The sequence below is a fragment of the Physeter macrocephalus genome, chromosome 19 (assembly GCF_002837175.3).
Source record: "Physeter macrocephalus isolate SW-GA chromosome 19, ASM283717v5, whole genome shotgun sequence".
NCBI classification, from domain to species: Eukaryota; Metazoa; Chordata; class Mammalia; order Artiodactyla; family Physeteridae; genus Physeter; species Physeter macrocephalus.
The window spans coordinates 60,292,635-60,319,348 of NC_041232.1; the positions used below are offsets into that span (position 1 = coordinate 60,292,635).

At 39.4% G+C, this 26,714-nt stretch overlaps 1 protein-coding gene across 1 annotated transcript in view; it reads right to left on the minus strand.

Annotated features, from left to right (window-relative positions):
- Nucleotides 1-26,714, minus strand: part of EPG5 (ectopic P-granules 5 autophagy tethering factor) — a 161,641-nt gene that overhangs the window by 110,107 nt on the left and 24,820 nt on the right. Inside the window, exons 10-17 of the mRNA XM_024132235.3 lie at nucleotides 24,957-25,112; nucleotides 20,225-20,382; nucleotides 18,992-19,146; nucleotides 17,172-17,312; nucleotides 10,825-10,989; nucleotides 8,665-8,784; nucleotides 6,728-6,987; nucleotides 2,180-2,320 (exon numbers count right to left, since the gene is read on the minus strand). Coding sequence (XP_023988003.1) covers nucleotides 2,180-2,320; nucleotides 6,728-6,987; nucleotides 8,665-8,784; nucleotides 10,825-10,989; nucleotides 17,172-17,312; nucleotides 18,992-19,146; nucleotides 20,225-20,382; nucleotides 24,957-25,112 — 1,296 coding nt within the window. The remainder of the gene's footprint in view (nucleotides 1-2,179; nucleotides 2,321-6,727; nucleotides 6,988-8,664; nucleotides 8,785-10,824; nucleotides 10,990-17,171; nucleotides 17,313-18,991; nucleotides 19,147-20,224; nucleotides 20,383-24,956; nucleotides 25,113-26,714) is intronic.

Consider the following 26,714-nt stretch of genomic DNA (forward strand, 5'->3'; position numbering starts at 1 on the left):
CTTTCAGGATGTTCTATCAGGGTTCTATTCCATAGTGTTGACAATCCTTTCCATAGAGTACCATGTACAATGAGCCTTAAAGGTCCTTATGACCCCCTGACCTAGAAACTGAATTACAGACGTTGTCTGTGGGGGCAAAGGGACTGCTATGACACCTGCGGTGTTGAACTCGTGGGGTCTGTGTGGCCAGGGGTACTGTCCGATACCAAAAGAACTTTAAAAGGCAGTTCTGTACTGGCAAGGCACTTCTTGACTTCAAGGACAAACCATTGATAGAAACAACCAAAAAAAAGGGTTCTCGCTGTCCAGGCCTTGTACAACCAAGAGACTGGCAGCTGGTGTCTATCTTTTCCCTTCAAGGCTGGGGGGTTAACAGCTTTACAGATAAGGGCAGTCCTAATCGTAAACCCGACTACATTTACACGAAACAGTATAGTTAGCCTATCCCTTCCTGCCTTCAATCCTGGTGCTTGCTTCTCTTCCTTGCTAATAAATGTCCTTTGTGGCACTTTTTTTTCCCAGAATAGGGCACTTTCATCTGCGTTAAAAACCTGTTCCGACAGATATCCTTTCTCCTCGATGATTTTTGTAATGGCATCTGGGAACTCGTCTGCTGCCTCTTGTTCAACAGAAGCTGCTTCTCCTGTTATCTTGACATTTTTTTAAGCCAAATTTCTTTCTAAAATTATCAAACCATCCTGTGCTGGCATTAAATTCTTCACCTTTAGATCTTTCACCTTCCATTTGCTTTAAGTTATCATATAATGACTTTGATTTTTCTCTAATCATATTAGGGTCTATTGGTATGCCTTTCTTATAGCCATCCTGCACTCACACAAAAGCTACATTTTCAATATGAGATAAAGAGGTATTTCACAAAAAGTACAACATTTCAGAGCCTGCTGGTATAGCTGCAGTGACAGCTTCATGAATTTCCTTTTCTTTTTTTTTTTTACAATGGTTCCTACTCTGGATTCATTTATCTTGAAATGACAGGAAATACAGCTGCAGACTTCAATCTATGAAACATATCATGCAATTCAACTTTTTCTTGTAATGTCATGACTTTTCTCTGCTTCTTGGGAGCACTTCCAGAATCATTAGAGGCACTTCATATGCGTCCCATGGTGTTATTTAAGGCACTAAATACGATGAAAATGACGCGAGAACGGAAAAAGGTCACTTTTTACTGTGACGCACAATTTACTGGAGAGACAAACTGCTCAGTCGGAGAAGAATAGCGTCACAAAGCGTGTTAGGCGGATACTCAACACTTGAGCTCACCTTCATAGCAACAGGAGATGGCTACAAAATTATTACAGTAGTACAGTATGCAGTTGTACTTTAATACTGCACCTTTACGTCCGTTTATATTTCTCTCAACCATGAATGGCATCATGTGTGGTCTGTGTTTGTGTGTGTAAGTTTTGATAAATTTTAACTTTTTATAATAGATTTGTGTATATTTTATGGTAGTAGATGATAGAATAGACTACATTTTATACATTCATGACATACTTTTTTCTTAATTTTTTTCAATATTTATAGGCTACATTAGTTCATCTGTGAGTTTTTTCAAATTGTCACAAATCTCCAAAAAATTTTCCAGTGTATTTATTAAAAAATATCCTCGTATAAGTGGACCTGCACAGTTCAAACGTTCAAGGGTCTCAACTGTAATGCAAATGCAATCTATACACCCTAGCATGGCCTTGCCAATATTTTGCTTCATAACTTTGTGATTACCTCAGAAGTTTTATTTTCTCCACAGGATTATCAGTGTCTCATATGATGAGCACCTCCCTGTGTATCTTCTCTGTTTATAATACTGCCCCATGCACACTGCAATTAAAAGCAACGTATTTCGCTATTGCTACAACAGCAAAGCCATTTGCTGCTCAAGGTCAGAAGCACTATTCCCAGTTTCATGGAAACCACCACCCTTTTCAATACTAATAAGCTATAAGCAATCCAAAATTAAATGACAAAGGGAAGTATCTTTCATGACAATAAAACGAGAATCATTATTAGAGTCACTGTTCATCACTCTGCATTCTAAAATAGGCAGGAAGTTTTCTGCCTCATAAAAAATACACTATTGAAATATCATTCCCTATATTACACTTGAGAAACCAGAGAACATAGTCATTTTGTACTCGCTGGGCCGTTCTCCACTTACTGCTCATTCTTTAGAAGGTAGTACTGGCAAGGGTAGAACAAAGGCAGAATCTTATCCAGGACATGGACCACTGTTTTCAAGTGCCTCGACTGGACCAGAATTCCCAAGAGTGGGATGCCTTCTGCACAGAACTTCTCAATGCTATGGAAAAAGAAAAAGGCAATGAGCATACGAGGTAGCCAGTTCATAAACTGATGTTCTTCCAATGCACTATCAGCCTACACGCTACCCAGATTATCTCAGGTCTCCAACACATTTATGCATACCCAAACTTCACACAGAAATGCTAGAATCAGAACTCTAGAAGTACAAAGGAATTTAAAAGTTCAACTATATTATCATTTTATATGAAAGAAAGGTGAAGTATCATGGCCCAATTCACACAGTTTCCTGGTATACGGTCAAATTGAGGACCCAGGTTTGCAAATTTCTAGTCCACAGCCCTGGCCACTTTGCTTCTCAAATGGTGCTTCTTCTAAGAGTCATGGGGCTCTCATTGTCTACGTAGTCCCACAAGGTATTATAGCAAAGATTCAAAAATGAGCTCAATCTGTCTGTATAATCTGGCAGGATTTTTCTGAAATCAATGTGGCCTCGAAATTTACTTATGTTTTTGACTCTTCAGAGGATCTATCCTTAAGAAATAATCTCAAATATGGGAGAAAATATGAGAGATGATCCACGTAAAAATGTACTTTTCAGAATTATTCATAATTGTAAACTCAGAGGCATAAATGACTTAATGTAAATTCTGGAAAAATCCATTCAGTGGGAATATTATGGAATCATCTTAAAAGTATGCATATGATGGCCAAGGGCAATATGGAAAAATATTTCTGCTAAAATGGTACTAGTAAAAAACAAAACTTTATACTTCTAACTATAACTACTAGTAAAGAAGAGTTATACTGTACATACAGGGAAAAAACAGGGATAATGTCACACTAAAATGCTCATTGTGTTGGAGTGGTAAAAAAGAGTGTTGTTTCCCTCCATTTTCCTAATTCTATAGTTTGGTTACACTGCTTTAATTCTGGGGAAAAAAAATCTTTTCAAAAAATAAAAGTAATAATGCAAAGATTACGCCCTAAGGGAAACATTTACAATATTAGAAGTAAAAAACAAAGGATATATAAAATTATGCATATAGTACGGCTCTAAAAAAGATCCAAGGAAAACATATTGAATAAAAATAAACAGAAAAATAAGCAATGTTTTATTACAATGAGAAAGATTCTGGGTGATTTTTTTTGACTATTGTTCTCTGTATTATCTGTAACTTTATATTCATGTACAACTTATGTCCTTCACACTCTGCCCCCAACCCTAAGCCCATTCATAAGATTGTTTTAAGTTAGTTCTAGAATCATCCCAGATGACCACAGTGGAGTTCAGCCCCAAAAAGAAACACTCTCACCCTCACACCCACTCAGGATTCAGGAATCAGCACTAAACCAGTATTTATTTTAGAGAGGACTCACAGCAGTATTAGTGAATAAAGAGCTACAGTTCCAGAATAAATATAATTAGAGAAATCATGAAACAATTAAGTTCAGAGTACTACACTCAAAGAATCCACATACCAGACACTGTTCTAAGCATGTTAAACGTCTTATAACTCACTTAAGCCTCATAAAGTAAGTCTGATACTATTATTATTCCCATTTCATAGATGAGGAACCTGAGGTACAGGAAACTGTGAATGACACTAGAGCTACTAGAAATGATGTAAAGAGTGCCTTCCAAAGGGCCTATATAACAACTCTCCCCTTCCTAGTACATCAATTCTACTCTCTTTAACTGGCTTTCAAAATTGTCCATAATTACCTGGTGACCTCCATTCACCAACAGGAAACACAGGAGAGTTTTGTCAACACTTCCCCTTCCCTCCCCCTCCTCCACCCAGCCAGATAGATACCTGGTGGAATGAAATATGGAGGTGGGCGGGGGAGGAAGAAATAGGTGAGGGAGGTTAAGAGGTACAAACTTCCAATTGCAAAATAAATGAGTTACAGGTATGAAATGTACAGTGTGGAGAATACAGTCAACAACTATGTAATATTTTTGTATGGTGACATATCGTTACCAGCATTATCGGGTGATCAGTTAGAAATGTACAGAAATGTTGAATCCCTATGTTGTGTGACAGGAACTAACACAGTGCTGTAGGTCAGTTATACTTCAAAAACAAATAAACAGGGCTTCCCTGGTGGTGCAGTGGTTAAGAATCCACCTGCCAATGCAGGGGACATGGGTTCAATCCCTCGTCTGGGAAGATGCCACATGCCACGGAACAACTAAGCCCGTGCACCACAACTACTGAGCCTGCACTCTAGAGCCCGTGAGCCACAACTACTGAAGCCTGCGCGCTCAGAGCTCATGATCTGCAACAAGAGAAGCCACTGCAATGAGCAGCCCACTCGTTGCAACTAGAGAAAGCCCGCGTGCAGCAATGAAGACCCGACGCAGCCAAAAATAAATAAATATATAAAACAAACAAACTCATAGAAAAAGAGATCAGATTTGTGGTTACTAGAGGCTGGGGGGATGTGGGGGGGTGGAGGGAGGGGAAACTGGATAAAGGTGGTCAAAAGGTACAATCTTCCAGTTATCAGATAAATAAATACTAGGGATATACTGTAATGTACATGATAATATAATTAACACTGGTGTACATTAGATATAAAAGTTGTTAAGAGTAAATCCCAAATGTTCTCATCACAAGAAAAAAAAATATTTCTTCCTATTTCTTTTTTTTAATAGATCTTTATTGGAGTATAATTGCTTCATAATACTGTGTTAATTTCTGCTGTATAACAAAGTGAATCAGCCATACATACATCCCCATATCCCCTCCCTCTTGAGCCTCCTTCCCATCCTCCCTATTCTTCCTATTTCTTTAATTTTGCATCTGTATGAGATGATGGATGTTCACTAAACTATACATTTCATGATATATGTAAGTCAAATCATTATGCCGTACACCTTAAATTTATACAGTGCTGTATGTCAATTATATCTCAATAAAACTGGAAGGAAAAAAAAAGAAATACCTACGAAGTACAAGTTCTGGAGATACAAAGATAAACAAGACAATGCCCCTACCATGTCCTACCATTAAGGAACACACAGTCTCAAAGGAGGAGGAGAAACGATTACACCTGAAGCACCCAGCTCAGAAGGCACAGGTGCTGCAGGGCAGGGGTGGGCGGCCCTTGGGCGGAATCTTCAACACCATGGGCACTGATCACCTGGGGAAGGTAAGAGTCACTACTCTGCTCCTTAGCCCAGGACATCTTCTCTAATTAATAAGACTCCTCTCCAAAGCTTAGCTCCTCCATGAGGGTATCCTGCTCTAGTGATCTCTCCTTACGTTAAATTCTTTCTGCCCATACTCTTGAGAGGTTCTCAATCTAGGCTGTACATTAGAATCACCTGGAGAACTGGCCCCTAGATCAGTTAGATTGGGATTCTCACTCTCTTCCCTGTATAATAATTCCCTTGGTATTATTTTTAGAATCACTGCAAAAGTGATTCTAAATGGTGGTCAGGATTAAGAACCAGAGCTCTATTTGTATCATCCAGCCCATGATTATATTCTTCAGTACTGCTAATTGTTTTATGTCTCCCGTGTCCACTAAGCTGTCAACAACCTGAGGACAGCTATCTAACAATTCCATACCTCTCCTACTTCACAGCACAGGCTGAACACTAATAGCTCATAGGACAACTGGCATCCCACTGAAAATATACTGAATGTGGAAAAAGATGTTGAAATCAGGTTGCTAAAAAGGTGTTACAGTGAATCTAAAACACAAGAATCAGAAAGTATCGGCCAAAGATGTTTTAGAAAACTGGATAGGCTAAATAAAATTAATACATTGTAGGAAAATGATCCTTAAAGGAAAGGATTTTTAACCAACTGAGAATTCATGCATTCAGTTACTTACTGCACCAGATTCAGTCTTCATCACTAGGGATAAAATACCACAAGACAAATATGGTTCCTGAGTCCTAACCTCATAGAATGTCTCCGATAAAATTAAACAGACAACTACATTATAGTGTGATAAATGCTACAATGGAAGAAACAGACACAGCTATGGGCTCATACAAGAGAGGCACTTGACCTGATAAGGCATTTCATCCCCTTGGGTAGGTTTAGGGTTAGCTTCCTTTATACCTGGGAAGGCTGGGTTGGGCTGCCATCACTTTAAACAAAATTCAGTACAGGCGACCAATTATTTTTATTTGATCACTATTCTGAGGAAGAGACTCTGTCTACGGCTGACATAAACATTCCACGCTGGATGATAGGTATAACTCTCTTGATAATGCAACAAGGTGATTTTCTGTTACAAATCCATGTTATATGAATTTAGGCAGCATTTCCCAGTGATGAGCTATTAATCAACGCTTATTATTTGGCCCTGATTACCCCTAGATAGATTTGATGGAGGCCTCAGACCTTGGGATGTGAAAGATGAGATTCCAGAATCACTGACTACAAGGTTCAGCAACCCTAGAAGTTCAACACAAACACCGTACCTGTGGCCCACAGCCGTCATAGCTAAGGCCAGATAACAGCCAATGGGCATGCCCGCCTTAACAGCCTTCAAGAGAGGATGAAACGTGGGTGACTCTGTCACTTCAGGCACAGTGCTGGAGAACGGAACAGTTGCACAATTCTGCTGTATTCCATAATCATTTTTGTGCAGTTTTAATCTCAAGATCAAGTTCCAGGCCCATTGGTTAAATGAGGTCTCAGGCGTCTCTCCATATCGAACAATACTGGCCAAATATGAAACCTAAAACAATTATTTATTTTAAACCACATTAGTCACATACACGTTAAATCGGTAAGCTCACCCACCCATCTCTTTTTGTGATCAACAGTGTGGTCAAAAGAAAGGACATAATGCTTACTGGTACTCAGTGTTTACAGTGCTAAATTAAAGCAGTTTCTCACTCACAACTGACTACTTCTGCTTATTTGCTAGTCACTTTGTGAACCTGATTTGGGTCAGCTCAAGCAAGAGTAATAATAAGAAAGTTGGTATGCAACAAATCGTGTGCTGGTAAAAAAAATTTAACAACCAGTTGGAGCATGGGGGCTGATTTATAAGGGTTTGCCCACTTTGGTAGCATAAAAACTCCCACCATGGTCAACTTCAAGCCACCAGCAGGTTAACAACCAGACTTGCAAAGTTCCTAAAAATTAACAATCAGTTCTCCAAGCCGGTATGAGCCAGCGCCAGCACACCACTGTAGCTCAACTCAAATTCCATAACACTAAAATAGTCATATGGAGGCTACTTCTTAAAGAAAAATCTTTCTCCAACCATAGAACTCAATTTCAATATCTTAAATTGCCAGAAATGTTCTTAGGAAACCTAAGGGTAAATATTGTAACCCAGATCATTTATAATAAAGGTTTACGTCCTCAATACATAAAGGAAGGAAATACCTGCTTCATACTTTCAGAAAGAAACCCAGCATATGGCTTCTGTGCAAGGTACTTCTGGTACGCCTCAAGAATCATTAAAGCTACTTCAGCATGGACTGCTTGATCCAGATGAAGAGTCCCCTTTTAAAGAGAAAAATCATCACAAACATGTCATCCTGATTTTTTTTGGTTATACCTTTGAACTAAAAGATTAGTCAGGATAGTAAAAAAGAACCTTGGATGCAGAAGTTTAATTTTCCAAAGCTCACACCCCCTAACAATAAAATTATAAAATGACAATAGGAAAAACAATTGAAATCTTTAAAGAACCACTACACTGCACCAGTTAGGTGTGAGCCCGAGTCGTCCCCAGTCCCAGTCATAAAAGGTATCTTTGAGTGCAACCCCCAACCCCCACCCTAAAATCTCCATAAATACTCTGGGTTACAAGTTTAAGGGCATTGTTAAGAACCAGGAAGATGCTGAATTATTATTAACTAAACAGAAAGATACTTAATAATTTAAGTCTACATTCCCTTTTCTTGTTCTGTCATCAGTGAAAATATAAAAAATACTCAACAGCAAAGGTAAAATACTCCCTCAGGAGCTTGAAGTTGCCTACCAAATTTCCCACCCAATCTTCCTTTACAGCCTGAAGAAATACATTCCCTAAGCCCCCCAGAGAAGAGCACTTTCCGAACGCTAACAAAAGAACAAGGAGAGGGCTTCCCTGGTGGCACAGTGGTTAAGAATCTGCCTGCCAACGCAGGGGACAGGTTCGAGCCCTGGTCCGGGAAGATCCCACATAAGCCGGTATGAGCCAGCGCCAGCACACCACTGTAGCTCAACTCAAATTCCATAACACTAAAATAGTCATATGGAGGCTACTTCTTAAAGAAAAATCTTTCTCCAACCATAGAACTCAATTTCAATATCTTAAATTGCCAGAAATGTTCTTAGGAAACCTAAGGGTAAATATTGTAACCCAGATCATTTATAATAAAGGTTTACGTCCTCAATACATAAAGGAAGGAAATACCTGCTTCATACTTTCAGAAAGAAACCCAGCATATGGCTTCTGTGCAAGGTACTTCTGGTACGCCTCAAGAATCATTAAAGCTACTTCAGCATGGACTGCTTGATCCAGATGAAGAGTCCCCTTTTAAAGAGAAAAATCATCACAAACATGTCATCCTGATTTTTTTTGGTTATACCTTTGAACTAAAAGATTAGTCAGGATAGTAAAAAAGAACCTTGGATGCAGAAGTTTAATTTTCCAAAGCTCACACCCCCTAACAATAAAATTATAAAATGACAATAGGAAAAACAATTGAAATCTTTAAAGAACCACTACACTGCACCAGTTAGGTGTGAGCCCGAGTCGTCCCCAGTCCCAGTCATAAAAGGTATCTTTGAGTGCAACCCCCAACCCCCACCCTAAAATCTCCATAAATACTCTGGGTTACAAGTTTAAGGGCATTGTTAAGAACCAGGAAGATGCTGAATTATTATTAACTAAACAGAAAGATACTTAATAATTTAAGTCTACATTCCCTTTTCTTGTTCTGTCATCAGTGAAAATATAAAAAATACTCAACAGCATAGGTAAAATACTCCCTCAGGAGCTTGAAGTTGCCTACCAAATTTCCCACCCAATCTTCCTTTACAGCCTGAAGAAATACATTCCCTAAGCCCCCCAGAGAAGAGCACTTTCCGAACGCTAACAAAAGAACAAGGAGAGGGCTTCCCTGGTGGCACAGTGGTTAAGAATCTGCCTGCCAACGCAGGGGACAGGTTCGAGCCCTGGTCCGGGAAGATCCCACATGCTGCAGAGCAACTAAGCCCGTGCGCCACAACTACTGAGCCTGCACTCTAGAGCCCACGTGCCACAACTACTGAGCCCGTGTGCCACAACTACTGAAGCCCGCACGCCTAGAGCCCGTGCTCCGCAACAAGAGAAGCCACTGCAATGAGAAGCCTGCGCACAGCAACGAAGAGTAGTCCCCACTCGCCACAACTACAGAAAGCCCGTGCACAGCAATGAAGACCAAAGGCATCCCAAAATAAATAAATTAAATAAATTTATTTATTAAAAAAAAAAGTTGCTACTTTAAATGAACGAGGAGACACTCGAGGAGACTGTGCATGCAGCTCTCTGGAAGAGGCAGGCTGGGGCTTCTGTTCACAAGTCAGAGAAGGCGAAGGTGGAGAAGAGCCCCCTGCAGCTCTCACCCACCAGCACTTGAGTGAGAAAAGACCCGGATGAGCCCATGAGCAGACCAGGTGGTCAGGGACACCCTGGAGGAAAAGCTCCCTGGTTTCAGTTTCCTCATCTTTACAACAGGGGTCATGTTCATGCCAAGCACACAAGACGGCTGAGAGGACTAGATGACTCGCTCAGAACAAAAGCTGGCAGATAGTTAGAGAAGGCTGAGTTCTCTTCCATATTCCCTTTAAAATGTTTAAATATTTTGATCAAGAAGTTAACTAATAAGGCCTAGGGTAAAAAGGCAGAAAGATCTTAACAGTCAAAATGCCTTGATATTGCATTTTTGGAGACACATGATAGGTAGCAAACTCTTAATAATAATAAACTATTATGAACAGAAACTACCACCACTAAGACCTTAACATGTGCCTAGAACTGTCCTCAATGTTTTATGTGTCCTAGCTTGCAACAGCCCTCTGAGGTAAGCCTGTTAATGTGAATGCTTACAGATGAGCAACTGAGGCCCAGAGAGTTCAGGAAGCTTGCTCAGGATCACACAGCCAGGAGGTGGCAGAGCTGGGATCAGAACCCAGGCAGGCTCGCTCAGAGCTCAGGCTCTTAACCAGCGCACAGTGTTTCAGAAGACAAGTCTGGCAATGACACACAATACAAAATGTACGAGGAAAAAGGACCAGAGGTAAGAGGGGCAATTAGGAGGAACTGCAGTAAATATCCAGAAATAAAACAACAGAAACAAATGATCCAAGGAAAAAGGGAAGAATTTTCAGTGTGGAGCAATTTATCTTCACTTAAAGGATGCTCACTCTGCAAAACAGAACTAATTAGAGAAGATCCTAAACTCTGACGCAGCTAAAAGAATTTGCAGACCTCGCGAATGATACTCAAAAATGTTAATGTTTTGAGAAAATGTTTCTTTGAAACTGATGTGTGTGGACCCTCCAGTCTCTAGGGAACGGTTTTAATACATACCTGTTCGCCAAATCCCCAATTTAGTCCTTCTAGAGTAACACAGGCCAATTTATTCTTCACCGTTGTCAGGTTATAATTCAATAACCAATCCCGAATCACAGCTATCTCGGAGGCAGAAGGTCGCCAAAGATACAAAGGTAGTTCTTTAAACAAGTATAAAGAAACCTTATTTAAAAGAAAATGATAATAATTAAAATCAAGACTTAAGGACAATCCTGTATTACTACAATACTATATTATTAAAGTGCTTACAAAATTTTTCTCCAAAAGGAAGTGGGGTTTTGTTTTTTAGACAGTGAAATGAACAACCAAATCAAATGAATATTAAAACTAATGATACACCAAAAGCACATTTTGCAATCCTTTGTAAAGGTCAAGCTTCTTTTCGTATGTAAACTGGTACACTTCCATTAAAAAAAATCACCATAGTAAGATCCAAATTTAAAGTCATGATAAATCAGTGGAAAGTCATTCATTTTACAAAAAGAGCACTTTAAATAATTATTTCTAGGGCTTCCCTGGTGGCGCAGTGGTTGAGAGTCCACCTGCTGATGCAGGGGACACGGGTTCGTGCCCCGGTCTGGGAGGATCCCACATGCTGCAGAGGGTCAAGCTTCTTTTCGTATGTAAACTGGTACACTTCCATTAAAAAAAATCACCATAGTAAGATCCAAATTTAAAGTCATGATAAATCAGTGGAAAGTCATTCATTTTACAAAAAGAGCACTTTAAATAATTATTTCTAGGGCTTCCCTGGTGGCGCAGTGGTTGAGAGTCCACCTGCTGATGCAGGGGACACGGGTTCGTGCCCCGGTCCGGGAGGATCCCACATGCTGCAGAGCGGCTGGGCCCGTGAGCCCTGGCCGCTGAGACTGCACGTCCGGAGCCTGTGCTCCGCAACGGGAGAGGCCACGACAGTGAGAGTCCCGCGTAACGCAAAAAAAAAAAAAAAAAAATTATTTCTTCGTCATTTAAAAAATTATTTCTATTAGCCTCAAAGCATTCTAGGAAGAAGATACAAGGAGTGGATGGGGGTAAAGATGAAACAAGATAAAACAAGATCAACCAAGAATTGGTATTTGTTGAAACTGGATGATAGGTACATAGCAACTCATTATACTGTCTCTACTTTTTATATATTTGAAAGATTATATAATAAAAGCTTTTTAAAATCCTGTACAAAAAGTCCATAGCACCACTTTTAAATAACATATCCATGTGCAAATTAAGATAAATCTGGGGCTTCTCTGGTGGCGCAGTGGTTGAGAGTCCACCTGCCGACGCAGGGGACACGGGTTCGTGCCCCGGTCCGGAAGGATCCCGCATGCCGCGGAGCAGCTGGGCCCATGAGCCATGGCCGCTGAGCCTGCGCGTCCGGAGCCTGTGCTCCGTAGCGGGAGAGGCCACAGCAGTGAGAGGCACGCGTACCGCAAAAAAAAAAAAAAAAAAAAGATAAATCTGGGTTCACTTAATACAGTTTGGTTTAAGTAAGACTAATCAGAAGAGCAGTTCATAAATAATGTCTAGAATAGTGCTGTCCAATGGAAATCTAATGCAAGCCACACATGTAATTTTTATTTTTCTAATAGCCATTTTTAAAAGTCAAAAGAAACAGGTAAAATTAATTTTAACAATATATATCATTCAATCCAGTATGTCCAAAATAGTATTCCAACATGTAGTCATCACAAAAGATTACTAAGATACGTTATTCTTTTGTTCATACTAAGTCTTGGAAACCCAGTGAGTATTTTACACTTACAGCACATCATAATTTGGATGAGCCACAGTACAAGGGTCTATAGTCACATATGCCTGGTGGTTACTGTACTGGACAACTCAGCTCTAGAACATATAACCAAGCATTTTTCAGGTTCCTGCACTACTCCAAGTTGGAGGCAAAACAAAATTTGAAAGAACGGGAAAAAAAATTTGAAAGACGAGTAGAACGAATGAATTGTAAAAAGACCCTTTCTTTCCTTTGCATGTGTAGTGTGTGTGTAGTGTGTGTGTGCAGTTAGCTAAATTTTCAGAAGGATTTCTTAATAAAGGTCTTGAATATGCTGAATAAAATGGTAAACTAGCAATCTAACAAATAGAAAAATACTTCTTTAGCCTGTAAGCATCTGACAAAAAGAACAAAATAATGGTACTAGAACAATGAGTATAGCAATGAGATCTGTCCAGAAAACCAACTATCCCCAGCTACACAAAATAACGGTATAGCATATATCTACACATCAAGAATAAAAGTGAAGCTACCAAGAAAGATCTCAGGGACATTAAAAAGGGAACATTACAGAAACTCTTTGCCAGTAAATTCAACTAGTTAGATGAAATGGAAAAATCCCTTTAAAAACATAACTTAAATATATGTATATGTATAGCTGATTCACTTTGTTATAAAGCAGAAACTAAGACACCATTGTAAAGCAATTATACTCCAATAAAGATGTTTAAAAAAAAACAAACATAACAAAACTGACTCAGAAAAAAATAAAAATCTGTATCTGTTTAAAATTTTGTAATTCGTTATCAAAACACAAAGAAAACCCTAGGCCCAGATGATTTCACTGGTAAACTCTATCAAACATTCAAGGAAGAATTAGAGCAATCTTACAAAAATTCTTTCAAAAAAACAGAGGAGGAGGAAATGCTTCCCAACTCGTGTTACAAGGCCAACACGACCCTAAAACCAAAACCTAACAAAGATATAACAAGAAAATAAAATTACAGATCAATACGTCATGAATATATATGCAAAAATCCTCAAGAAAAAATATTATCAAATTGAACCTAACAATACATAAAAAGAATAATATACCATGATCAAGTGGGTTTTCTTTGTTTTTTTTTGTTTTTGTTTTTGTTTTTGTGGTACGCAGGCCTCCCTCTGCTGTGGCCTCTCCCGTTGCGGAGCACAGGCTCCGGACGCGCAGGCCCAGCGGCCATGGCTCACGGGCCCAGCCGCTCCGCGGCATGTGGGATCCTCCCAGACCGGGGCGCGAACCCAGTTCCCCTGCATCGGCAGGCGGACGCGCAACCACTGCGCCACCAGGGAAGCCCCTCAAGTGGTTTTTATTTCAGGAAACAATGATGGTTCAACGTGTGAAAACCAGTCAATGTAATTCACCACGTTAACAGAAAAAAGGATAAAAATCAGAGGACCACCTCAATGGATGAAGAAAAAACAAGTAAATACCCATTCATGAAATAAAAAAAATTCAGCAAACTGGAAGTAGAAATTTCTCAGCCTACCAGAGAGCATAAATGAAAAACCTAAAAAAAAATAAAAAAATTAAAAAAAAAAAGAAAAACCTATAGCTAGCATTATACTTAATGGTGAACTTTGGAACCCTTTCTACTATGATAAGGAACAAGACAAGGATGTCCACTTCTATTAACTCTATTCCATATTGTAATGAAAAGCCTAGTGCATTCAATAAGGCAAAAAAAGAAATGATTAAAAAGAAAGAATCCTGGGGCGAATTCCCAACAAAACAGAATTTAAACAGTGTATTTTAAAATATATTTAGCAGCAGAGGGAGGCCCGCATACCACAAAACAACAACAACAACAAAAAAAAAAAAAAGAAAGAATCCTAATAAGAATTCCCAACAAAACAGAATTTAAACAGTGTATTTTAAAATATATTTATGCTTTCATTGAAAGTCAGAAGACCACTAATTTTACCTGAAGAGGATGTTAGGAAGATGCATGAATTTCACTAACAAAAGTAGAATGTCCTCTGAAGTGAACCCATGTTTCAAATTATAAAAAAGACCAATAGGAAAATATGTTATCCATTTGCAGGTTGTCATCAACACTTACTTGAGTTCTTTACTTTGAGATGTCCCCAAAGGCTTGGTCCTTATCAACAACTATTCCTAACCCAGAGCAATACCCACACATCTACATACAGCACAAAGGACTGTTCCTCTCCTGCTGGGCCTCCAGAAAAAGTTACCTTCAGACACACCCCAGGTGTGTCAATGAAAATTTAGGTCCACAGCCACAGCTCATTCCCAGGCTCCGGAGCTAGGAGCTGATTTCAGACTAGCCCAAGGTCACAGCAAAAATATTCAAAGCCATCATGTTCATCTGAAGGCAAGGGGGCTTGAATATGTTCCTCCAAAAATGTCAGCAAGTTCACAGAACACAAAGGAACCATATATTTAAACAGAGAGTGGGGGCATCCTTTAAAAGATGTGCTCTAAAAAACATTATGGTTCTAATTTGCACACTTACTGTTAAGAATATTTCTGGGCACAATTTATTACTAAAAGTATTATGACCTAATTAAAAATGTAAGTGTGGCCAAACCCGGAAAAACACTTGTCAGAAAAAGGTCATGAACTCAATCAAACTGAAAGAATCATATGACCCACTGTAGACTTCTTTGGAAATCATTCCATTAGATGATCACTAAAAACGGAGCAACCGAAAACCTGCTGTTTGCAAATGAAAACCCCTTCATCTCAATATAATTGTATCCCAGTGGGATACAATGTTTACTTAAATAGAAAAAGTACCATGTACTGCTGCTATGGAAAACAGTATGGTGCTTCCTCAAAAAATTAAAAATAGAATTAACATATGAACCAGCAATTCTACTTCTGAGTACATACCCCAAAGAATTTAAAGCAGAGTCTCAAAGAGACATTTGTACACTCATGTTCATTGCAGCCTAATTCAAATAGCCAAAAGATAGAAGCAACCCAAGTTCCATCAGCAGATGAATGGATAAACAAAATGTGGTATGTACATACAATAGAATATTATTCCGGCTTAAAAAGGGAAGAAATTCTGACACATGTTATAACATGCATGAACCTTGAGGTCATAATACTAAGTAAAATAAGCCATACAGAAAGGAACAAATACTGTATGATTCCACTTCTATGAGGTACCTAGAGTAGTCAAACTCAAAGAGACAGAAAGTAGAGTACTGGCTGCCAGGAGCTGGGAGGGAATGGGGAGTTAGTTTTTAATGGGTACAGAGTTTCAGTTTTACAAGATGAAAGAGTTCTGTGGATGGATGGTGGTGATGGTAGGTAACAAAACAATGTGAGCGTACTTAATGCCACTTAACTGAAAAATGGTTAATACCGTGTGTTTCATGTTATGTATAATTTACCACAATTAAATTTCGTTTAATGTAAATATATATATATATATATATATATACACACTTTGCCAAGTAAAGCATGATATGTCATGTATTCTTCATTTAGAAAAAAATATGTCTCATAAACCAATCTGTCACTGAATCTGCTCACTCATGAATGTGATGAAGTATTAGTAGTTATCAGTCATCTATCCTACAGGGATGATGCAGTGACTATAAGATGGAAAGGCCCTGTGCAAACATAAGCCCAGAGAAAGACACTATAACTTTAAACATTCCTCCTGAAGTTATGACACATGACCACCTGCCATGAGAAAAATTCACTCATTACAGCCTTATTATAGATGATGAAGAAAATCTTCAGTAAGTGTATGTTTTTAAAAATGATACACTCATACAGTACTATTTGGCCATGGATGAACCTGGAAAACATTATGCTAAGTGAAAGAAGCCAGTCACAAATGACCACATATTTTGTGATTCCATTTATATAAAATGTCCAGAGTAGGTAAATCTATAGAGACAAAGTAGACTGTGGTTGCTCAGGGCTGGAAGGGATGGAAGTCTGACAGCTAAGTGGTATGTGGTTTCTTTCTGAGGTGATGAAAATGTTCTAAAAATAACTGTGGTGATAGTTACACATATGTGTGAATATACTAAAAACCACTGACTTGTACACTTTAAAGAGATGAATTGTATGGTATGTGAATTATATCACAATAAAGCTGTTTTTAAAAACTACACAAAGATTACAAAAGGGATTGTGACAAATGACAGAACTAAACGACATACATCCAGCTCAACTTAAATTACTTCTAATTTTTTGATTGATTTAAAGCAAGCCTCTTTCTAAATCAGAGTTGTTTCTTCCAAGAAAAAAACATAAGAATTATGAAGGCAAAACAAAATTATGAAATAAAAACTACGAATTAACTATAAGCTATAATTAAAGTAAAAACCTGTTACTGAAGGAGGTGGGAAAGTCACTTTGAGGAGGTTAAGAGAAACAACCCAGTTTTTTATAAGCAGCGGCCAACCCCAAGCGGGCACAGTGAACCTGAGACACAATAAATGTTTTCTTCACCCTGTTGTGCCCGTGTGACCCAGTCATCCCAACGACCTCACTATTTTTCCCACTGCTCCAATACTCCAGGGTTTAAATGAACAAACAAACAAACAAAAGAAAAGGAAACAAAACAAACAAAATCAGTGTTCTTACCATTCCAACCTGGTCAATGGTGTCTTGAACCCTATCCAGAAGGACAGAAATTATCTCAGGGTGAACAGCTGTGATGGCCCCTAAAAGCTCTCGACCAACCTTCGAAAAAGTTTCTCTGGTGGACAGGGTGACATAAGATACCTAAAGTGGGAGGGGGTGAAGATGGAATTTTTAATACCAATTTATCAGTAAAAAACCTTTCCATACTTTATTTAGGAGGTTTTCAAGTAAAGCAGAAAGAATCTCAGATGAAGCCTTGGCTCACACCATGTACAAAAAGATGTCAAAACTTCAGAGAGCACAACTTCAGAGAGCAGACTGTCTGGAAGGTGGGGGAAGAGGGCACGGAGGGGAAAAGCAACTGTTTAACAATGACTTTAAGTGCTGGATTCAGAAAGCACTCCCAGAGTCCTCAGAGCAATTAAGTAATCCCTCTATATTAAAACTATTCTAAATTTGAGGAAACCAATAACATGATGAAAATCAGAATGCATTTCATGGAAATATCTACTCTCTCCAAAAAAAAAAAAAAAAATGAGATCCTCAATTACAAGAGCTTCTAAAATATCAATGTTTACCAACTCTTCTTAAACAATGGGTTCAAAACTACAGGTTACAGTCCAATCATGCCAATGACCAGCAGTTTGGGGTTTTTTTTAATACAATGGAAGAGAACAGAAAAATAAGAGAGTAGAATAAAATAGAACAGAAAAATATGAGAGTGCATCACAGTAAGATTAAGTATTGCTTCAATTTCACACGTGTGTGTACACACACACAGAGGATCAGAATGTAGTTTTTACTGTGAGGACTGGTCAAAACACTTGAAATATCATTCAAGAGCATAAATATTACTTTAGCAATGGATCTTGAGAATGCCATTCAACATATGTGAAAATATACATCCTCCTCTCAGTTTTTACAGACAATGAAGATAGTATGGAATTCCAGATCCATCTAGGCCTTAATCTCATGCATCGTTACAAAGTACAAGAATAGGAACAGCTTAATAGGATATTCGATCCTGGTAAAGAACTTTAGATTACCCAGTTCTGTCATTCTCAAACTGGAGTATTGAGGGGGATGATAATAAATCTTCAAACATAATTTTACTTAAATTTGGAGGAAATTTTTTTACGAAGATAAACAGATAAATGACAGCCTACAGTGAAAATGTGTATTTAAAAAATATATATATATAAAACTCCAAATAATGTTTTGGTAACCATGTGAGTTACGTCCCTCAACTCATGGGGTCCAAAGTTCACTCTCTTCCACCGTTAGGGATGGCTCAGTGAAAAAGTGAAGAAAGCAAGGATCTCATCCCAGCCTATCATTTTACAGATGAAGAAACTGAAGCCCGGAGAGGTAAGGTGTCTTTTCTGATGTGAGACAGACAATGAGCAGCAGAGCTAAAACAAAGCCAGATCGTTTAACTCTAGGTTCAGTACTATTTCCACCATCTCATTTAAATTGGCTGGGAAGCCAGGTTTCCATGTTCCTCGCCGGGTCAGAGGAGTGGAAATGAGGGGGGCGGGTCCGGGGCAGGGGGAGAGAAAAGTATAGAAACTACAAATGTCAGGCAGTGCCAGACTGTCTGTTCCTTACCAAAACTCATATATCAAATGACAAGAGATAGCAGGGGGAAATGGAATGGGTATGATTCATATTTTCAGTACTCGTTAGAGATGTTCTCCTTCCACAAGCGCAGACAATACAAGACTGTCACAGTTTTTTTAAAAGCAATCCCAAAAGAATCAATGGATGGACAATCCAAAAGAAAATGTTTTTAGCTGATTTCTAAAACTTAATATTCTAACCTCATATATCTCCAGAACAATAATTTTTATGAAGTCTTCATCCACATTGGTTCTTCTGGCCTGAGCCATCTGAGCGAAAGTAGTTAGAAGGCAAATCTCTTCCGAGCTATTCATGGCAGAAAGACACTTCTCAAAGTTCACAAAATGTTCTGGGTCTATAAGTTCAAGAAAATTAAAGTGGGGAGAGAATAAACATATACCACTTTAATTACTCCTCCAGACAGAAAGAAGATATAAAATTAAAAGACATCAAGAAATATTTAAAGATACCAAACATCTTTGTTCCAGAATGGATTTCTATAGGCATCAGGAAGAAGGCTGGGCCAGATGACATTCCAACTCTAATATAATGTTGCCTCAGGAATATTTAACAAGCTTCTGTTTCCTCATCTGTCTCAAAAGTTTATTTAAGATCAGATGCTATGTGACTGGTGAAGTGCTCTGTCAACTGCAAAGCACTGCTACTATCACTAGGCAAGACAGCCTCAACAGCACACTTAAAGCTACGTGGTAACTGTCAGCCAAATGAATGACAACCCTATTAATGAAAACTGCTAAGACTAGCAAACTACTCAGTACCAACATGGCATTCCACACAAAAAATATCTGCTTATAAATGGAAATTCGGGGCAAGATATTAGCTATAATCATGACTGAAATACTGATGAATATGATTAACAATATCTATGTTTTGCCTATTCCTCAGAGAATGCTCTGTAAGCAATATTACATTTTGTCACTAGAGGGCAGTCTTGATTACCAGCTTTGCCATATGTGACAGAAAACTAAATGCTGCAAAGGCAAAGTTGTATAGAGGGAAGAAAATAGTCTGTTTAAAAAATATATTCCCAATGGAACTTTTCACAGAAAGAAGGCAACAAGCCAACAATCCCTTTCATATGTTTACACATTTGCGAAATCAAAGGTAGTTCATCAAATTTCCAGTATTTTCAAAATAACTCCATGGGGCATTTACCAACCCAATTTTCATTTCCTATCCCCAAACTGGGTTTATAATAGAATTTACTATCCAGAGCATTTGAAGAATAATGGAAATTGGAATCATCATTCTAGTAAGTCAAATGACAAAGCAGTCTTAAATTTCAAAATGATTACACATGAGCACAGAGTAAAACATTCTCTCTCAGTCCTTCTAAAAGCAAAAAGAATAAAGCCATGAAGAGAAAAGGCACACAAGGTAGGAAAGGTGGATGCTGCATATTTTGGCTGTACCTTGGAGGCGCTTCTTACACTCGGCAGGCAGGAGGGCAGTACAGAGCTTTTCCAGATTCCCGCTCCCCACCTGGTGCATGAGGTAGAAGAGCTTCCAGAGCATCTGAACAGACAGTGTCCCGAAGGGCATTTCTGACATAAACAGCCAAATGCCAAGTCTGCATGTTTTCAGAAAAGCAGGAATAATTTTATGTATCAGTCAACTTCACCATACTGAGAAAGTAGACAAAAAAATTCTTAAATTCTTAAATCACACTACAGCAATTTTTCTACCATGCTTCAGTCATAAACACCTAGAGAATGGATAACAATAACAGCAAATACACATAAAGCACTTAGTCTGTGCCAGGCACTGTTCTATCACCACATCATCTATTTATCAGCTCATTCCATCCTCAATATAACCAAGGCAAGCACTATTATTGACATTATCCCCAATTTACACATGATGCTACTAGAACACACAGAGGGTAATAAGAGGCAGAACTGGGTGTTGAATCAAAGATCCTTTTAAGATTCGGGCAGCAGAGAGGCTGCTTAGACTGGATGTATGTATGTGTCTGAGCATGCGCACAGGTACATGTGTACACACAGAGACACGTGCAGTTGGGGGCTGGGGGGAGAAGGGGAATCAAAAGCCCTCCATGACTCCTCACTCATCACCAAATGAAGTTCAAACTCCTTCAAGCTCCAAGTTCAAAGGCTTCCACAAAATAGCTCAGACCCATATTCCCAACACAGCCCTCTCTGCATTCATATAGACCACTCCTGGACAAGCCTGGAGAGAACTCCCCAACTCCAAGCTGCCATCCATCCATTTGTGAAGCCCTCCTGTGATGTCCTCCTCAGCACTATTATGAAATTCTAACCATACTTGACTATGGCATTACCCTTTTATCAGTGTTTCTCACACCACAGTGGGCAGAAAAATCCCCTGAGACTTTGTGGAAAATGCAGAATCCTAAGGCCCGCCTAAGAGATTCTGAGTTTGCAGGTCACAGCTGGGGCCCAAGAATCTGCACTTTTTTACAGTCACCCCAGATGACTCAAGACTCAGGGGGTCCTTAAACCACACAGTGAGAAACATAAATGTGTAATTTATGTACACATACTAGTGTACAGCAATTTGAGAGCAGAAACCAAGTCTTTGCATAAACCAGTGTGTAACCCTGAATCATTTTTTTTCATTATCCAGTACCTAAACCAGTATCTCAAAAACAATCAATACTCAATAAATGCTTACTAATATTTTGTTACATGAATTTTATCTCAATAAAAAAATCTAAAAAAGAAAAACAGGGAGGTACTCAAAACTGTTGCTGTATTTTGGGCCAAACTATAATTTAACCAATTATAAATAATGTTTATTAAGAAAAAAAGAAATTAAATAGTGCATGCTTAACCCATGTCTGCGGCCCACCAGGCCACTAGTGGTCCGAACCACCACTGACCTCAACTCTGAAAAGCAACAGCTAGATAACTGAGCCAGAGTTAAAGAAACTTCTCTAAGTTCAAGTGAGTCAGGCTTTTGTCTATTTAAATAATTATCCCAACACCTCACATGGGACTTGATGTTCTTGTATAAAGGATCCCAAAATAATGAGGCCTTAAAAGTAATGTCATAAGACAGTAAATATTTCCAGCTACAAAATTTCCTATATGGCAGACATGAAGTAAGTCTGGCTTAGGTCTTTGTTGTCTATCTTTTGGTTTGGGTTTGTTTTGTTTTAGGTTGGAAGAATAGCTACTGTCAGAAATTTCCACTGGAGTGCCAAATAAATTTAAATTTCATGGCTTTAAATAGCTGGTTCTCATATGATGTATTTCTAAAATAAACTATACTCAAGAACAACAGCTCTCAGCATTTTCAAATTTAAAACAATTATCTGTGGGAATTACATATATAATATTACAGGAGGGGCTCACAACTCAGCATATAGGACCTAGTAAGGAACCAGAGAATTTCCTCTAGAAAAGCTTTGCCTCTCAGCTAAACAAACACAAGATCGGGTGACAGGAGATCAGAGATGGAAGACTTTTCCCGAGCACCAGGCCAGCTTCAGTGAGCAGGTGCTACTGCGTTGAACCCCTGGCAGAGTTCTGCAGAGGATTTGGTACACCTTGTGAGACCACCAAATTATGGACAAGAATAATCTAAAGATAAATTTCTAAGCCCAAGTTCTCTTTATCTTAGACCCACACCTTCTGAGTGCCTAAGAGGAGTTTTAAGACTTAGAGTTCTGACCTTTCTCTAAATCAGCAGTTTTTCTGTTCCTCATCTGAAACTACACAAAAACAACCACCACCTACATTTGAGAAATCCTGTATGGTTTAAAAAGTCTTTCCACATATGATTGCATTTCACCCTTATGTCCATGAGGTCAATGGGTAGGATCGCCATCATCATCTCCAATTTATAGATGAACAAAGTGAGACCACAAATATTAAGTGATTTGCCCAAAGTAACAGTCTTGGCAGACCAGTACTCGAACCCACTACACAACACACATAAATAAGGGGCTGATTCTTCCAATCCAAGAACATGGTATATTTTTCCATCTGTTTAGGTCATCTTTGATTTCTTTCATCAGTGTTTTATAGTTTTCTGAGTACAAGTCTTTCATGTGAAAAAGACTATACTACCTAAAGCTATCTACAGATTCAATGCAATCTCTATCAAACTACCAATGGCATTCTTCACAGGATTAAAACTAAAAATTTTACAATTCGTATGGAAACACAAAAGACCCCAAATAGCCAAAGCAATCTTGAGAAAGAAAAACAGAGCTGGAGGACTTCAAACTATACCACAAAGCTACCGTAATCAAGACAATATGGTACTGGCACAAAAACAGAAATATAGATCAATGGTACAGGATAGAAAAAACTCAAAATAGATTAAAGACCTAAATGTAAGACCAGACACTATAAAACTCTTAGAGGAAAACATAGGAAAAACACTCTTTGACATAAACCACAGCAACACCTTTTTGACCCACCTCCTAGAGTAACGGAAATAAAAACAAAAATAAACAAATGGGACTTAATGAAACTTAAAAGCTTTTGCACAGCAAAGGAAACCATAAACAAAACAAAAAGACAACCCTCAGAATGGGAGAAAATATCTGCAAGTGAAACAACAAAGGGTTAATCTCCAAAATATACCAACAGCTCATGGAGCTCAATATCAAAAAACAAACAATCCAGTTAAAAAATGGGCGGAAGACCTAAATAGACATTTCACCACAGAAGACATACAGATGGCCAAGAGGCACAGCACTGTTGGTGGGAATGTAAATTGATACAGCCACTATGGAGAACAGTATGGAGGTTCCTTAAAAAACTACAAATAGAACTACCATATGACCCAGCAATCCCACTACTGGGCATATACCCTGAGAAAACCATAATTCAAAAAGAGACAAGTACCACATGTTCATTGCAGGGCTATTCACAATAGCCAGGACATGGAAGCAACCTAAGTGTCCATCAACAGATGAATGGATAAAGAAGATGTGGCACATATATACAATGGAATATTACTCAGCCATAAAAAGAAATGAAACTGAGTTATTTGTAATGAGGTGGATAGACCTGGAGTCTGTCATACAGAGTGAAGTAAGTCAGAAGGAGAAAAACAAATACCGTATGCTAACACATATATATGGAATCTAAGAAAAAACATATATATGGAATCTAAAAAAAAAAAAAAATGGTACTGATGAACCTAGTTGCAGGGCAGGAATAAAGAGGTGGACATAGAGAATGGACTTGAGGACGTGGGTGGGAGCGCGAAGCTGGGGCGAAGTGAGAGTAGCATCGACATATATCCACTACCGACTGTAAAATAGTTGGCTGGTGGGAAGCAGCCGCATAGCACAGGGAGATCGGCTCGGTGCTTTGCGATGACCTAGAGGGGTGGGAGAGGGAGGGTGGCGGGGAGGCTCAAGAGGGAGGGGATATGGGGACGTGTGTATGCATATGGCTGATTCACTCTGGTGTACAACAGAAACTAACACGGTACTGTGAAGCAATCATACTCCAATAAAGATCTATTAAAGACGCAAAAAAAATAAATAAAAATAAGGGGCTGAAACTATGAGGCCCATGGCAAGAGTGTCAACAGCTCAGAAGGCAGCAGAAGTCGGGGGTGGGTGATGGTCAGCAGTTCATGAGTGGAGCCGGGTGGGGCGGGAGGCCACTCATCTCCTCTCGGAGGGCACAGTGCTGCAGCAGAACCTGCTCCCACACTTGGCCAGGAGCTCGGGGAAGATAGTGCAGGATGAGCTGCCATGCCCCCACCTCTGCCTCAAATGTATCCTAGGCTGTAAAGCAGCAGCAAAGACGGCATGATCAGAACACAGACAAGACAGGGGACCCGGACCCAACACAGTCCTAGACCTTAAAATCCACAGAGTAAGACAACTTGCACAATGTACTGAGTGCCTACTCTGCCTCACTGGGGGCACTAGAGTTGGGCGTGAAATACAATTCATCCCCTGGTCAAAGTCACCTCAAAAGTTCAGGAGAAACTGAAAGAAACCTGAAAGAGAGATCATTTCAGGCAATACTACACAAAAGGAAACTAAAGCCCAAGAGTTAAGCCAAGATAAGAAATAGATGAAATACATTGACACTATTGTAAGAGTTCTTTTTCAGTCAATGACTTTCACTCCAATCTTTCTTACTAGCCAGGGAGCTATTTCTCAACAATTATCATCATACTTCTTACCTTTTGGCTTTCAGCACATGTAGTACAGCTCTCAAAAAGAGCTCATCAAACTCAACCTGTAGTTTCTCCACGGAGTAGGGCTGCAGGGCCAATCCCGAGCCTTGGTTGTGGCTCACATACTGGGCCCAGTGGTCACTCACATAACCAAGGATCATCCTGAGCGAGGAAAGACAATGCAGCACTTTGCATGAAGGCACTCAACACCAGCATCTTTACATTACATTTGCAGCATTGCTTTATTCAACACGTATTTATTGAGCACTCACTATCTTCTAGGCTCTAAAGGGGATGCAATGGAGGGAAAAAACCCTACCCTCAAGGAGCTTACATTTAATGGAGGGCAAACAGACAATAAACCAAATAAAGTAAAATATGCAGTCTGGCACATGGTTATAAATGACACGGAGAAAAATCAGTAGGAGAGGGAAATGAAGTTTCTCTGAAGTGTGGGGGAGGAGGGGCCTCACTGAAGAGGGACACATGAGTAAAGACTGGACGCAGTCTCAGGACTACCTAAGGGAAGAGCATCCAGGTAGAAGAAGCAACCAGTGCGAAGGCTCTGAGGGGTGGTCGATATGTTGGAGGAACAGCAAGGCAGCCAACGTGCTAACGCAAAGTAAGTGAGGGAGAGAATGGCTGGAGAGGAAATTGAAAAAGTGACAGGAAACCAGACCATGAAGGGTCCTGTGCGCCACTGTGAACACTGGCTTTTACTTGGGATGAGACCGGGAGCAGCAGGGTCTGAGCAGAGGAGTGATATGAGCTGAGTCGTGATTTATAAGAAACACTGGCGGCGGTTCTGAGAATAAGCTGGGGGTGGGGTGCGCAAGGGAGCAAAGGCGAAAGCAGGAAAACAAGTCAGGTGGCTGTTGTGATAATCGGTGAGAAATAACTAAAGATGAACTACGGTGGTAGCAGTGAACATGTGAGAAGAGGCTGGATTCTAGAAATACCATGTTTCATTGACTCAAAGGATGCACACCTTTCATGCTTTAATCTCTACAACTGGAATGTCATTAAAATTGATGACACGCCATCATTTGGCAGCATTTCTTCTTTCTTAGTGGTGCAAAAAATATACCTTAGGTTTGATGAAAGATGGTGTTTTGAAGGTAGAGATGACAGAACTGACCATCAGATTGGGTGTGAGGTGTAAAAAGGAAAGCCAGGGATGATGCCAGTGCTCTGGCCCGAGCAACTGGAAGAATAAAGTTGCCACTTACTGAGACTGAGAAGACTGTGAGAGGGGCAGTTTGAGAGGTGGGGAAAGAGGGCCCATTTGGGAATTATTAAACTATAATGATCATGAGTCTTCCAAGTGGAGGTGCTGAGTGGGCAGTTGGATATACACGCTTACAAGAAAGGTATAGGCTGGAAATAGAACTAGGAATTTTAACTGTATTTAGATGATATTTAAGGACATTAGAATAGACGGAATCCCAAGAAGCAAGTTTGGATAAAGAGGTCCAGGGATGAAGCCCTGAGGCATTCCAACATTAAGAAGTCTGGGAGGTGAGAATGAAACAACCAAGGAGGCAGAAAATGAACAGCCAGTGAAACCGAGGAGAAACCAGGAGAACGTGGTATATCCTGGAAGTCAAGCAAAGAAAATGCTTTAAGGAAAAGTGACCAACCATGACAAAGGCTGCTGTGTGAACTGTGTGAGAGGTAAAGCAAGATGAAGACTGAGAGGTGGCCATTGGATTAGTTAGTAGCACAAAGTTCATTAGCAACCTTCATTCTTCAGAGCTATTTGGG